General features: G+C 40.0%; 1 protein-coding gene across 1 annotated transcript in view; it reads left to right on the forward strand.

Annotated features, from left to right (window-relative positions):
• The window catches only part of cdh8 (cadherin 8), a 94,539-nt gene that overhangs the window by 60,861 nt on the left and 17,448 nt on the right, over nt 1-16,230 (forward strand). Inside the window, exons 4-7 of the mRNA XM_030723870.1 lie at nt 4,676-4,795; nt 9,583-9,750; nt 10,021-10,208; nt 15,216-15,463. Coding sequence (XP_030579730.1) covers nt 4,676-4,795; nt 9,583-9,750; nt 10,021-10,208; nt 15,216-15,463 — 724 coding nt within the window. The remainder of the gene's footprint in view (nt 1-4,675; nt 4,796-9,582; nt 9,751-10,020; nt 10,209-15,215; nt 15,464-16,230) is intronic.

Consider the following 16,230-nt stretch of genomic DNA (forward strand, 5'->3'; position numbering starts at 1 on the left):
AACCTTCACATTTTTGAACACTTGATCACGCTTCCTGGAAATATTGCTGTTTAATGGCAGAGATTCTGCTGACAGGTAGATCTGTAAAATAAAAATCCCTACTTGGAGATGAAGCTGTAGAAAAGTAGAACTGTAATGCTAAAAATTTCCTTTTTTTTCCCTTGTTCTGTCTGTGAGTATCTGTAAACGGGCATCTCATGATGTTTTAAATGTTTTTACTACTTTTCCCTGTTTGGTTTTATTTCGATTCCTTCAGAGGAAATAAGCAGGCTATACGGATGAGGCTGTGTTACAGTATAATGTGTTACAGAAAATAAGCTGCAGTGTCCTTCCATAGCCATTGTGTGTCACACCGGGCTGCATCTCCCAATTTATCCCCTCTCTGGTCCAAGAAAGATTCCTATTGATTTCCTATCACCAAGCCAGTGTACAGAGTAAATAGGAAGTGTGAGCCCTATTATTTCTGTCGGTTGGTAAAACATGAGGCTAGACCCCCGTGTCTTTATCACGAGGAGCCTTTTAGCCACCGCATGCCCTTCAACCAAAACACTACGGCTGTAAATTTTCATACACTGTACAGTAATGATGTCCTTTGAGAATGATGTGTGTTTAAATTATTGGTGTGGTATTAAATCCTGTGAACTTCAGAACATGATTAATGCGATTACACTTAACGTGGGAAAACACCCGTAAACGCGGGCTGTATTTTCATACGTCCTTAATGCATATTACCCTGCGGCCGGCTGCCCAAACCAACAGAGGGAGATTTGCTTTCCCTGTAGAGGCTTCTCTGCACTCTTTCAGTGTCTTTGGATCTGCCAGACAGCAGGAAACAGGTGAGACGAATCCATTTAGGCACAGAGTAGCGTGATTACATGTTTCTTCCACACATGTAACAGGTTAGACCAAGAATATGAAACACTTTTGAGGTGCTGCAGTGATGTGTGCAGGACATCAGCTGAATTCCAGTGAACTGTTTTCATATTCCATTGTAGGCTTTTTACATACTTAATCCCTTCCTGCACGTTTTTTGTTTTTAGCAACCATTCAGATTTTTCATCCCAGGACATTTATACTGTAGGTGTTGTGTTGCTATTATTGTAGTCCCCACAATGCTACAGGCTTCAAATAAAAGCCAGAGACAATATTCCTCCTACAATTGAGTTTCTGTGCCCATTGCCTGGCCTACAGCTGCATCCATTGCTGCAGTGTCCCTGAATTCTCTGTGCATTATCAAGGGAAAGGATGAGCTAATCTGCACTGATTTGAAACAGGACCAAAACACTGGCTTTCCTAATCCCTCATTTTTTTTATCAGGGGTAGTGAGGAGCATTTTACCCCTGTGGGAGGGAAAGAAAGAGGGAGCTATTTCATGCCTCACTGGTTCCACTGTTTTTATGAAGATTTTTTTTCCTACCCCTACTTTCCTACTTCAATCCATAGTGTAACTGAATTTCTAAAGCCTGTTTGCAATAGTCAGACACCTTTTAGAAGTACGGAGGTACTTTTCATAATTAGGGATGTGTAGATGGCTGCCTTCTCCCTCTGTAGTAGTAGTAATTTAACTTTAAGGCAGATAAGGCTCTGTATCTCTGGAAAAGGGAGGTGCAATTTCCTTAGCTGTCTTTCATTTTATTCATTTGACAATTGGCAAACACCTATGGCACACAGGATATAATTTGCTTCCTGGAAATACTGCATGAGCGCTCCAATTTGGATTAATGCACACATCTGTGAGATATAATTCAAATAATTATGTTTCCTTAAATTCTGTCAGCCAATTTATTTGATACTTTATTCACTTATGTAACACATTTCCACTTTATATCAGGTGTTCTGGCAGAGCTGTCAGGTGCAGACACGGAGGCCCTCTTACTGATATGTTGTTCTATATTTTCTGTAGATTAAAATTGATGTGAGATTCTTCAGCAGTTTCTGTTGCATACAGTTTGTGCAGGTATATGCAGTGTTAAGAGATGCTGAAATGTGAAAAGAGGAATAAAACTTGCAGTTTATATTTAATATAGACTGAAAGTAGTCCCTGTGAATGACAGTTTTAGTAGATTAAAGAAAAAAAAAACATATCTCTGTAAGTGTATCAGTGGCTGAAGCTTAAGTTGTGCTGCGTGTTTGGTTTTTTTTGCTGGTGCTAGTGCAGCGAGCAGAAACACAGAAAAAAGAGCTCATTGATCTGCTATGATCTAAACACTGCAAAAGGCATGGGGTGTAACAAGCTCAGGAAATTTACAAGGTAAGCCTTGGCAACACAACAGCATGGGTCATCATAAGACTATGAATTACTGGAACACCTCAGTCTCAGAGGACCACTTGAGGCTCTCTCACTGTGAAATAATTGGGTTGCAACAGTGAAACTGCTACAGCAGTTAGAGTGCAAAGGTGGCTCTTGCTTTGTTTTGCTGTTACAAGACCGCAGACGCGGCTGTGACTATTAATCAGTGGGTGACACGTGTAGCTGACGGCATAAAATGGGAGATAAGTTCAAAAACGGCACCACGTGGATGCAAAAATCATCTTATTTGTATTTATTTATTTATCAGAGGTTTGTGTAGTTGTTGAACAGCACTGAAGCTCTTGGATATTTGGATATGAAATGTATTCTCATTTTTTTTTTTTAGAACTTCTTGTTGATTAGAAGTAGTAAGCCATCAGTATGGTGCACACTGGTGAGCAGGTTCGATGGTAATTGTTTCGGTGCTCGTAAAAGTAGCAAAAGATAATATACCAACATAATACAGATGTCTGATTTGTTGTTTACACACTGTAAACTATGCAGCAACTGTTCATATCACATCTGGCACATATTTTTATGATTTTCTTTTCATGATTTAATCCATAACTGGAACATCTGAATCGCAGTCCTGGAGCCAGAGCACTTAACTCGCCACAGGTCTTTACGCAACAAGCGCTCTCAGCTGCTGTGGACAGATTTAGGTGCTGGTGGCAGGACCTTCACCGTCTGCGACTGGGGACATCTCGCTTTGTTGTCAGAACACCTCTAAACATCTTTCACAGAAACAATTACCATACCATCTGTAGCGTTCTGCCAGCATGTTGCTCACTGTCAGCACGTCAGCTTCTTTTCTCTGCTTCTCAGATGAAGACTGACGAGTAGCTGGGTCACTTTGGATTAAAAAGGATGATTTTAATTGCTTCAATTGTCTCTTTATATTAAGATTTTCTGTGCACTTTTTTTTCCTGACACCTTCTAATGGATCTATGAATGGTGGATTGAATTGTCACTAATCTATTTCCTGATTTGAGCATTTGACTGACTTAGATATTGATGAAAGTCCTTGCATACATTTTTCTCATAAAGACCTTATGAAGCTGCTGTAATAAAGACCTTTATTTATGTTATATTGAACACTGTTGGTGTGAAGGTAATTGCTAATTGCTGTAATGTTAAAGACTGTGTGATATCCTATTAGCACTTTTAAATAAATGAGCCAACAGTTACACTAACAGCCAAACTTTTATTTGACAAATTCAAAGAAATGTTTCCTATGTGGTTGCATCTGAATATCTAATGACCTTCAAGAGAGCGATTTCAGGTGCTTGATGTGCTGGTGTGCATGCACTCTGCAGTCCTGAAAGAGAAAAAACTGTGAAAAGAATGTAGCATAATTTGCCCATCTATAGGTGCAGTTACTTTGCCTGCTATATAAATATCTGACACACTGATAACTGTCACATTGACACATCAGTTGTCACAGACAAGAAAGTCAACAGTTACATGACTTCTTTGCTCACTTAAGTCAAACTCTCATTAAAACATCTTTTTGGATCATGTCGCATTTACCACAAGTTGACAGTGACTCCAGAACTGTAACTGCAAAGTTCAGCTCAGGTCTCAGTCACACAGCCCTAGAGACCAATCAGCTCCCCCCTCTGGCAACCTTGGTCAATAGGAAAAAATGTGTATGTGTAGTTGGCGAGTGGTTGCTGGAGGTTCTTGGCTGTCACTCGGGGAAGTCAGTTGCAAAGTGGGTTCTGCAACAAACACCTCAGCGTGATTGCTCAGCTGATTACCCGTAGTTTGCATGGAAGATGCTGAGCTGTACTAAAACGCCACAAACCGGAAATGGAGAATATTTTCTTTCAAAGTAAGAGTTCCACCTTTTGAAATGCATTGATCACAGCAGCAAGGCACAACAAATGTTCTCAGTTCTCTGTTTGGATTGTGGTTTTCACTGCTTTGTGAGTAGTTTCTGAGTGTTTGCAGACAAGTCAACATTTTTCACGTAGATTTTCCATGTACGGGGTTCTAACCGGCGGTTGATGAGGCTGAGGCTGAGGTACTGTCACGGTGGGCTGAGAATTTCATCGGTTTGCTATCGGAACTGTTCGCTAGTACCATAATTACAAAGCAGGCGGAGGTTTTTGCTGCAGTATTGTATACCTCTTTATGACCAGTTTTGCAATAGCCAGCAAACACTTGCCAACCAGCTGCAGAATACGCACTTTTCTCTGACAACAGGTGTTTACTAGGGGGTCACTGACTGGCCTGCGTGATTGGGGCCTTACATGGCACAGGATGGGATGAATGGGACTGTAGTCTGATCTGGACTGGCTCAGCACTCAGCATTTTAGTTTACGGTGACATGGAGATGATTGCCTATAGAGGTGTTTATAACTCTGTCTTTCTGCTCCACAGGTACCTCAGTTATCACAGTAACAGCTACAGATGCCGATGATCCTGTGTACGGAAACAGTGCTAAGCTAGTCTACAGCATACTGGAGGGACAACCTTATTTCTCTATTGACCCCAACTCAGGTAAGTGTAGGTCTCTGGTTTGTGCTGTTTTAGAATGTTTGATCTCATTGCAGTGGTACAAATGTTGACTGACTGGAGTGGCCAGTGACCTACAGTATATTCATGTTATCCAGGAAAGTTAATTAAATCTAAGGTTACACGTGTGATTTAATAATCAGATGTGTTTAAAAAAAAACAAAACAAAAAAAAAACCTTCTGTCTTTGCTCATGGAAATTAAGTAAATTTACTAACACTTTTTGGTTCTTTGTTTTTAAGAGCCACCTGTGCAGAATGATTTATTTTTCTTACAACCGAAAAAAAAAAACCTGCTAAATGCTACACATGTAATAGTTTACAGGTCTTGTGTAATTATAGTGTTTTTGCATGAGGAGAAAAAATGGAGGGCACCTCTGTGGGGCACGCAGAGCCCTTTGTGCTGTTTTTCATTGTTTGCTTGACAAAGCCTGACGAAGATTTCTGTGAGATCAAAACGTTGCTTCATTAAATTTAATGGGAGCTAATACATTGTGCAAGTCCTTTGTCTGCTTCTAACCAATGGAGAGCATAATGTATTACAAAATGCAATGAATGAACACGTCGTCCATAACGGGACAAAAAGGAAAGAAATAGGTTTTTACGGAGAGACGGGACAGTGATTACATCTAAGGATTATTTCATAAGTCTTTTTTCTTCCAGACGGGGCCATGCACATCAGGCCAGAACCTTTCAGTATTTAAACACTGCCCTTTTTCATTACCTGCTTTGAGTCAGGAAAATGAGCTTACAATGTCATCTCAGGTCAAGTTGTGGTCTATCACTATGTGGGCGACTCTCTGGTTAAGTCCAAATGGCAGGAATAACTTTACCAAAGTTAGACTTATTATACATAGATGCAAATATATAATGTAAAGACACAACTCTGTATCAGATCAACTAACAAAAACACTAAAAGTTTAAACAGCAGATCGCAGTGGGACATTGTTATATAAGTTATCTGACTAATAGCTCATGCTATTTTGTGTCTCAGGGTCACTTGCTCTGTTTTTTTGTAATAAAACACTGATGCATGCTGCAAAGCAGTGGTTGGCTTGAAGTGAACCCCCCCCCCCCCCCCCCCCCCCCCCCTCTGCCTTTGTGTTAGTCTATAAACTTATCCCATCTGAATTTCAGTGGAAGTTTAGTTCAGTTTGAAACCACTTTACATTCATTTCTAATGTAGCCCAGTTTTTGGTACCAAATAGAAAATAAACACTAATGGAAGAGTGGTGAGTGGGATCCCGATTTTAACATGAGCACTAATAGCAGGTGTTACAGGCTGTGCTGATTCCAGCAGGTGGAGATGCAACAGTTTCCCCACCTGTTTGCCCACCTGAGGTGATATCAGTCTGTTGGATTGCATTTACGCTTAAAGTGCAAACACTTCTGAAAGGACTAACACATAACTGTGTTAACAAGCACTGTATGTCTGCATTATCATGTTAACTCTCCTCTGTTCAGCAAGGCTGTGAGGGACAACATTACATGCTTCCAAAAAGGGGGCCTAACATGTTTTGGTTATTTGTGTAAAGACACCATTACTGCAGGTAACTCACACCATCTGTTTTTGTTTTTGTTTTGTTTTTTTAAATGCTTGTAGATTATCGCTGCATGAGGCTACTGGTAAATCTGGCTTCCTGGCTCACTCCCTTACACTACGGCTTCCCTCTGCAGCTGCTCATTCATGTACATTTATGCTTCAAAATTTAAACTGTACGCAGGGGCGAGCACATCTGGGGGCACTGTAACTGTACTGAGGGCCGTACAGATTTAATTGAAACATGTAATATGAATATAATGCAGCAACTCAGTAGGAAAAAAGAAAAGAAAAGAATTAATCTGGAAAAAAAAAAGCCCCACACGGCTGATGTGAATGAAACACAAATACAGTCCACACACGGGCTCCCAACATGCATCATTTTGATCTCTATTAGACACTATTTAGGCTTCTTTAATGAAATCACAAAGAGATAATATTACATACTGACAATATTGCTTAAAGGTGATCTGTATAATAAACTAACACACTACCACTCAGAACGGCACTGAACAGTACCGAGTGGCCCTGAAGCACTCAGAATGAGACTGAATGAGAATTATACATTTATAAGCTTTTGGGAAAGGAAGAATAGAATATGCATGTATGTGACTGAGGACACAACTCTGCCTTTTATCAGTGGATACATCAAACCATACGGTTTATTATTATGTTTATCTTGGATAACTAAACTGAACAGCACTGTGTGGTTCCCCAACAGCCTGCATGAAATTCATTATTGAACCCCAAATGAGATTTCTATGAGGAGAGCTTTGCATCAGTGAGTTGCGTGTTTCTTTCACTTGACTTCAAGTCCTAAATACTAAATGGGCCAGCACTCCTATGTTCCATAACATCACAGGGTTATGAATTCCAAATAATGGCAATAATAATTACTTCTTCCTTTCACAAGGCAGACTCTTCAGCAGCGTCATCATGCATAAAGTTATCTCAAACCACATTCTAGATTGGATCTTTAATTGCTTTTTCAGCTGACTTTTTAACATGTGTCTGTAAGCAATATGATTAAATAATGGTGAAATTACATTAATAAGAAATGAGATGGAAATCGACGGCTCACAATTTGGAAAACAACGCAGAATAAACAAGCTTCAAGAAAAGGGGGCCTCAGAATTTATGTGCATAATTAGAACGAACACTCGCAAGTTCAACACATAAAAACCGGTCTTGTCCTCGCCGCTGTAGGTGTCACAGCCGCGAATGCGGACGCCTCGAGATTATCGAAAAACAGGCTGAACGGACAATTTAGGGATTAGCATTCATGCTTTGTGTGATCGCTGTGCACGTGCAGATGGCTCATTCAAGTGAGCCAGATGTTTTAATGAATGTTAATGAAAAATAAAAGGTGAGGGGGAAAACAACCATTAGAATGAATTTGACACAACACTACGCTGAAAACGAAAAGCATTCAATAAATAAATAAACATCATGCCCCAATTCATCACTTGGTTAATGGTCGGTGGAAAAAAAAAAAAAGTTGAAGCAAATATCTATGGAAATGAGTGTTTGTCTATCTTCCTTTTTCAGTGATTAGGAATTAATTTGAATAATTAACGATGATCAACAGAGATGACGGCGTCGCTTGTAGCAGGATGACGGAAGTGTGTGTGTGTGTGTGTGCGTGCATGTGCGCTTGCATGGAGCACAAGCAACTTGTTTGTGTTGCTCTTTTTCCTTATTGACTTATTTGTTTGCATGGGGGGGAGGGGGGGCTACCTTGTTGTTGCCCCTCAGAGCTTATACTTAATTTAGAGCCCAAATGATTTAAAATTCTATTTCTTTATATAATATCTGTCTGTTCATTAAAATTACAATGACTTCATGATGTCTGAAATGTTGCTGCCCTTGGAGTAATTATCTATAACTCAGTTCACATCATTTTGCTTCACTGATTTTAAAAAAAGAGGACTCTTTAACGTTCTCTATAAATGTGCATCTATGTATAATAATGTTCTCTAATGTTCTCCAGGTGCTATTAACACTAGAAACACAAACATAACAATATTTTGTTGGCTTGAAACCAAATCTTCTTGTACCCAGAATGCTGCATTTTAATACCTAATACTAAGACTTTTATCAATACCATGTTTGAAGTGGAAAATTAATTAACTAGAAAAATCAGCTGTTGTGCAAGACCAGACAAATTAGCAAGTAAAAGTAGTGTTAAGAAAATGCGAGAGCAAAAATCAAGACATCACACTCGGTGGACAGAAAAGTCTCGCTGAAGGTTAGAACGTGGGAGGAGTGATCGGTGGCCCCAGTGTTACCAACTGGCCTGGTTCAGTTCGCTCTGTTCAGCTCACAGTCGCCAAATGCACTTTTTTTTTTTTTTCTTGTGAAGATAATAATAACACAGTAGAATAAAGGCATCCTTTAATAAACGACTGGAATAACAGGGGTGTCTCTTCTTTTCAGTGCATTCTTACCACAGAGGCGTCCAGCTCCTTGCCCTTCATTTTCTCTCGTCGTTCAGATCATCAGTGTCGTGTGTGACCTCCAAAAAGCAAAACTGACTCTGAGATTTCTCTAAGGAAAATCTATCTCAGGAATAAAATGCAGATACAGACAACATTCTAACCCCTCCCATGTTTCCCATCATAGCCGAGCATATTATCATTGTCTGAGGCAGCTCAGGACCGAGGCAGGGTGTCATGCCAAAGCCTGGCTTTTATGAGGGGTTTTATATTCATTTGATGATCCTGCGGGCCTCTGTTTCCTGAGTGGATTATCCGTATATGCCGGTGCTGAGCCCTTTTTATATTCAGAGCCGCGGCAGAGTCAATAAGGTCCATTCTGCATACAATATTCAAGATTATACAAGACAGACAGCATAATTCACACTCAATCAGAATACAAATGACTGCAGACTGGGGAACAACACATTCAAAAACAAACACAGCTGATTCTCAGTGCCGAGACTGGCTCCGCCGCGGCCACCTTACCACATTCACTCAGACTGTGCTTTTTCTGAGACCGAACCTTCAGGGAAATCTTTACCTCTGCTTGGTATGGAGTCCTTGTTTTTTAAGGTCATGGTCTAAAATAATGCAAGTTCTAAACTGGGGAATAATGTGGGCATGAAGGTGACTGCGTGCTTCCTTTTTCTTGAGCTTGCTTGTGTGTACTAACATGAGCATCATTCCAATGATGTGCAGAGTATATCAGTCATGCTTATAATTGCATTAATGTGTTATGAACTGTTTCCACCTCCAGCAACCATAAGAATTGCTCTCCATGGGATGGATCGTGAGATGAGAGAGGATTATCAGGTGGTCATTCAAGCTAAAGACATGGGAGGTCACATGGGTGGCTTGTCTGGAACGACTACTGTCAGCATCTCACTGAAAGACATCAATGACAATCCACCAAAGTTCTCTAAAAGTAAGTAACTTCATAACCTAACCCGTGCCAAATCGAATAAAGAGGGAAAACCAATTACTGCTGCTCTAAATGAGTATTTCTCTGATTGGTCATAATTGGGAAAAATAAATGTTATTTTGTAAATTTCATCAGATGCGCTCCTCGGAAGCTAATTCCTCTAACTGTGTAACGCCTAATGATGATGCAGTACTGTAATATGCTTCCATAATTGTGTCTAATTTGATCAAAGTTTCTTTAAACCAAAAAAGCGCTATGTCTGTTCATCCTCAGGTCTGTATGAGTTTGTGATCCCTGAAGACCTACCGATCGGGAAAGAGGGTGGGAAGGTGAAAGCAAATGATCGAGACATCGGCGAGAACGCCAAGTCGACGTACAGCATCATCGAGGGAGATGACCAGGGCGTGTTTGAGATTATTACAAACACATTGACACAAGAAGGGATTCTGCAACTCAGAAAAGTAAGAACTGGATACTTTTTCTTTTCTGTTCCTATCATCAATTTACCAACCATCAAATATATTACTGTATATATATGTATTATATTATATTACTGCCAATACACGTAAGTCAATAGAGTATAAAGACTGATGTTTATCTCTCTCTGTAGCGCTCCTTCTTCTGTACTACTTCCAGTGATTTTTTTTCATATATATGCTTTTAGAGAAGGCAGTACTCAACAGTATACCATCAAATATTAAACACTGAAGCCTGCCCCCTGAGTAGCTCGGAGGCTAAAGGAACACTTTTTTAATACACTTCTAAAACCTACTTTTATTTTATTCAGAAAGATCTATAAAAGAAGAAAAATAACAAATATCAGGAATAAGTTTAAATGTAACTTTAAACACATTTTTGCCAGAAATAAAGTGCAAACTGTGCGTGGACGAACATTATTTGGAGAATCGGTTAGACTGAGAGGTCTGAGTTGAAGGGATACTGCAACTGTCTTAGCTCAAGGTAAACTGTTAGATATTGTAAATTTGTTCTGCCTACATTCAGACTTCTCTTAACTTCAGTTTTGCTGGCATCATCACCGTAAGAGCAGATGGACCGAACACAGAGCTGCAGTGCTAAAGTTTGGCCCCAACACAACTTTAGGAAGTCAGTTGCTGGTTAATTTGTTCATCGAGATATTTCCGGGCGTATGTTATTGTCATAAAACGTAACCTTTCACCGTGAGGCAGTGCATCAGGCAGGCAGGTTATAATGCAAGTGTAAGACACATGCTTTGCTGCTGATGGAATAAGATTTTAAGAATCTCAGCAATTTTCACACAGTATCATACAACATGATACCTTTCTAGCTATACAGTATGCATATTTCCTGCAGGTTCAGACCTTGAGAAGTTTGATCCTGGATGTCATTGCTTGCCTGTAAACCCTTAGAGCACCCACTCCCATACTGCGTTTAATACAGAAGAATGCTAAATTTACATTTGAAAACTACAATGCATTTTAATAACAGCGTAAGCTGCAGGCAAATCTGGATGCACCCGTATCTCAAGGACATCTGTAGAAAATCAAACTGAGATTTCAACACTATCAAAAATACCACACTGCATTCGATTTATATATCTATTACATATGTATGTATTCTATATTCAAAGACCACAGAAGCTCTGCTCAGTAGAAGATGTTTACATAGAGTCAATCAGACACATGATTGATGGACGGTGTTTTTAAGTCTTAAGTCACGGTTGGTTCAGTGTCTGCTGAGAACTATACATCATTCGAATGTGCAATGCCATTGTGTTGTGATGTAAAATGACATTACCCCAAGGACATGTGGTGTGACTTTGTCAAAGTGTGAACAATGAACTGTGTGGGGGTGGAATGTATAAGAGCTAAGGCAATCTGCTGGGACTACAATTCACTGCCACTAAAGAAAACATCAGTGCTGCAGAACAAACTTGACACAAAGTCATAAAATCTCTAACTGTTGACAAAGCAAATGTCAAATGTGTTAGTCTTTTAGGCAACCTCCACTTCCGTGTCCCACAGAGACACTCATTCTTCCCATGTCTGCTCAGTTTTCTCTCTGTGGCCCTGAGTTGGCTGCCTACATAACCGAAGCAAGATAGATGATAATGTGCAGGGAAAGTAGCAAGACATTTGCACACTTACTGTTTTCGCATCCCTCCGGATGACGGCGTCTCAAGTTGAAAGAAATTAACCAAAGTAGTTGCTTCACTTTTTGCTCTTTTGTCAGATGCCTTCACCAGTTCCATCCACCAACTAAAGTGACAGATTAAACCTTCAATGTAACTTTTCCCCAACGTCTCTGTCAACAAGTGAACAAGTCTATGAACTCCCGTCTGATGCAGAATTTAAATTATTAAAGATCCTTTCCGGCAAGGTTAAATCATATTGATCTGAGGCTGGAGAGGCACAAACCAGGGGAGAGATTCTTTTCTGTTTGAGTTTTAAGCTTTTTATCTGCTAGCCCCCAGGCCTGTCGAGGGATGTTAGTGAGATGCTGAGCTTTCACCCCTGCAGCCAACGCTGAACTTTGAAGTCTCTAAATGGCCCGTGCATACATACTGATTTGATGCTTGAATGAGACAGAAGAACGACACAGTGGTGTTGTTGGGTGGGACACGGCAGCAGGGATGGTGCTAACGCTGATGTGATTCTCCTTCTGCTGTGTGCGCATTTGTTTGGTCTGTTTTAAATATGTACAGTGATTTGATTAAGACGGGTTATTTGGTGGGAACGTTTGAGAATATACCTCAACTATGCAAACTTTGCTGCGTAATGCCTGGCAGCTCTGCTCTGTGTAACAGTACCACCATGCATACTAATAAAAATCAAAGTGTCTTTCACTGGATTGTTCAGTCAAAGCTCCGTGTTCGTTTATTGAATTAATAATTTGAACTGGTTATAATATGGCTTGTATTCTGATTCCATGCTTTGGCTATTAAACTGTTTTAAAATAGAAGTTCGCACAGATGCTTTATTTGATTTTGCAATTTATATTTTTTTTAAAATTAATTTAAATTTAATAAGGGTAATTAAAGAAGCTGTTTACAGCTGTGTTTTCCTTAAAGTGGATTTGCTGTGATTAAATATGCCTCCAAAGCCTCCCTCTTCCCCTTTGCTGTTAGGACACTGGAAACAAATGTAATGAGTTGTTTGTACATAATATCACGTGGGAATTATACTGAAATATTTTAATAAGAAGCAAAGCCATCTGAGCAAATTTAGTGAGTAACTTTAATGTAAAAAAAAAAAATACTTATACCAAGTTTACTTTGTTCTCAGACTGCAGGCTTACTTCTGGTTTCCAGAGTTTTCCAAAGTAGAATGAAGGCAAAGCCTTCAACTATCAGGTCTCTCTGTGATGACACCAGCTCCCAGTTTGGATTCTTGTGAATTGGTGCTACATAAAGAAAATTGAAGTGAATTGAATTAAACAGAAATGGAGAACCAGCTCAGAATCTTAAGCCTGTAATAATCACGATTTATTTTTAAAAATATGGATGTGGCTGCACATCGTTAGGCTGATATTGTTTACGTTATCCCCCCACAGTTCCAAGATTATAGTAACTAAACATCTGATGGATTTATGCAAATAGATACTTGCTAAAAAAATAAATCAGCTGTAATAATGTAATTACATACACAAAAGTCCAGCTTCAATATGATATTGTCTCTCAGTGTGTTTGCTAAGATGATACTGATACAGATGAAATATTGAGAAGTTCTAGTATCCCAGAACGATTATTGATTATCAGCAAGCCAGTGGAACACCTAAATAATATTTAGATGTATGAATTGCAGAAACTACTTTAAAAATACAAACATAAGAATTTTTTCACCTCTGCTGAACACCAAGCCTTTAAAATATCTGTATTATTAAATGACAGTCACAAAATAATTCGTATTAAAACTTGGGTCTTTCCCCATCTCTCCATTTCCATAAAATCATTTTGAGTGTCGGGCGAAACATTAGACAAGCTCTTACTCTCCACTACCTCTGAATTAAACTGTAATCCATTGGCTCAAGGTCCAGCAACACTCTGTACTTTCTCAGCACAGAAGGCAGGATCAGTGAGAGAGAAAAGGAAGGGATGGAGGAAGGGGGTGGGTGTCAAGTGAGGAGGAGGGTGAGGAGGAAAAGAAGGGGAGGTTAATAATGAGTGTTCCAGAGAGCTCCTCCGACCGTGGAGAGGCCTCAGAGCCTTTGGTCTGTGCACTAGTGGCCTGATGACAGAAACGTAGAAGTGTGGAAGTCAGAGCCTCGGGTCACCTCCAGCATCCTCCCAGCTGTTGCTGCTGTCTCAAAGCTGGGCCCCCAGACACCCCTCCACCCACCTGCTCATTCTGGCCCTCAATCTCTCAGCACTGGCCCTCTAGGACCTCAGGGACAATCCCTCTTGCTCACTCCTATTTTTTCTAACTGAATACATTTCTCGTTTTGTTCATTTCTTTCCTCCAAGTCCTTCTCTCTTCCCCAGGCCAGCTCTTGTCCCCTCAAGCGGCAAGGCCCAGTTTTGATTTCCCTATAAATCCTGGTTATGGAGCGTGGAAGTGACTTGATCCCATTATTCTAGTAGTATGAGAGCGACCAGAGGTGATTCAGAATGAAATTGTGACAGTCTGGGGTGTCCTCGGAGATGCCAAGAGAGTAAAACTGTTACTATCCTCTTTCTTTGAAATATTAATGATGGACCATCAATTGTGAAAAAAGAGGATTAAACAGATATGACGGCCACACAATGAGATGTTCCTGTACAAAGTGTTTTTATTTCCCTTTGTAAAATTACACCTTTCATTGATAGTCTTCAAAAAACACCTGTCTCATTTACTTTTTGTGAGCCGGTTGTGACGGCAGTATGAAAGTGCCAATAATCTGCTCCAACTGAAGGCTTTAGCAAAGAGATTTGTGTTCTTTCATGTTGGTAATGGTTGAAAAAATATTTTCAGGTTATATAACTCTGAAAATTACACTGCGACTAATTGATGTGCTGTGATGTTGAAATAATTTCTGGCCAAATAAAAATTGCTTGCTTGAATATGAAAAAAATACCTTAGACATTATCATAAGCAGCCACAATCTCCAACTCTTCAAAACAGCGTGTGTGTGATATGAAAGTGTTTAAAGCAGGAAATAATCCTGATGGAATGATAGCAGCGTGCATCGCTTTCTGGCACAGCATCCTTTACAGCCACTGGGAGGTCATTAAGAATGTTAAGGGTTTATAATAATGTTTTTGAAAGCTCAATAATAATTCCTGACCCGAATACATAGGATGTCCCTTTAATCGATCACTATTTATCATGATGTTATAGTGTGATTATATGTCAGGTATGTTCAGTTTCATCAATGTGCTTAAAAACTTACATTGACTGAGTGAATGTGTTTTAACCTCTGGACTGTACGTTACATTTTAAATAGAAATGACAGTCAGTTTTACTGGACAGGGGAGGTATATTTTCACCACTTCTGTTTCTGCTCATTTACAGCCTTTAGACTACGAGAGCAGGAGAAACTACACACTTAAAGTCGAAGCCACCAACGTCCGCTCAGAGCCCAGGAGTAACGGGCCCTTTAAGGACACGGCTACAGTGAAAATTGTGGTCGAAGACTCCGATGAGCCTCCTGTTTTCTCCAAACCTGTGTACTTACTGGAAGTGGATGAGAACGCGTCCATCAACAAGATCATAGGCACAGTCACTGCCAGGGACCCAGATTCTACTGGGAGCTCCATCAGGTAAGATGCTGTGAGCACGAAGCCGCTGACAGCACTTCCACCTCTGCCTCGAAACTATTTGCTACTGAGTGACCACAGCAAAATGAAAGCAGCGTTGGCAAAAAAAAAAAGTACTTTAACTTTGAGCAGTGGAGAGAATAGGTTAATGAAATGAGTCTTTTCAGGCTAAAATGACTTGTTTTAATAAAAGGGTTGACAGCGAGGCATGCAATTAACTCTCTTCATGTCTGTGACCTTTGGAGATTGTGGTAGTGTCTTTGACACTGAGGAAGCGACTCAATGATTGTTCTCATTTCCACAATTGTACGAAAAAAAAGTAGATTATGAGTTGAAGGCAGCACCACTTTATATTTCATTGTACCACCGGACCTGCTGTCCTCTCTTCTGCTGTGACTTAGTCTTGGAAATACCACAAGGGCACCTTGAGGATAGGTTATACAGGCAATTTCTCTCCCTCCATCTTGGCATTTCATTAATTCTCCAGCGACTTGCTGACCGCATTCCCAGGACAACACTCAACAGGTTGTGTGTAATTGCGTGGCAGAGAAGGCTGGGTTTCATAGATTGGCTGAGGTTATAGAACAGGGGCGATCCCTTCTACTTTTTATTTTTCTTTCTTATTCCTTTTCTGGTGTCATCCTCATGTTTAGTGATGAGATTGCCGGGAGGAATTGAGCCCTACGGCTGCATGTCCCTCCGCTGATAAAAAAGTGAAGGATATTCATATATAATGACATCCTTTGCCTCACAACTCTTATTTTATGCCA

The sequence above is a fragment of the Archocentrus centrarchus genome, chromosome 3 (assembly GCF_007364275.1).
Source record: "Archocentrus centrarchus isolate MPI-CPG fArcCen1 chromosome 3, fArcCen1, whole genome shotgun sequence".
NCBI lineage: Eukaryota > Metazoa > Chordata > Actinopteri > Cichliformes > Cichlidae > Archocentrus > Archocentrus centrarchus.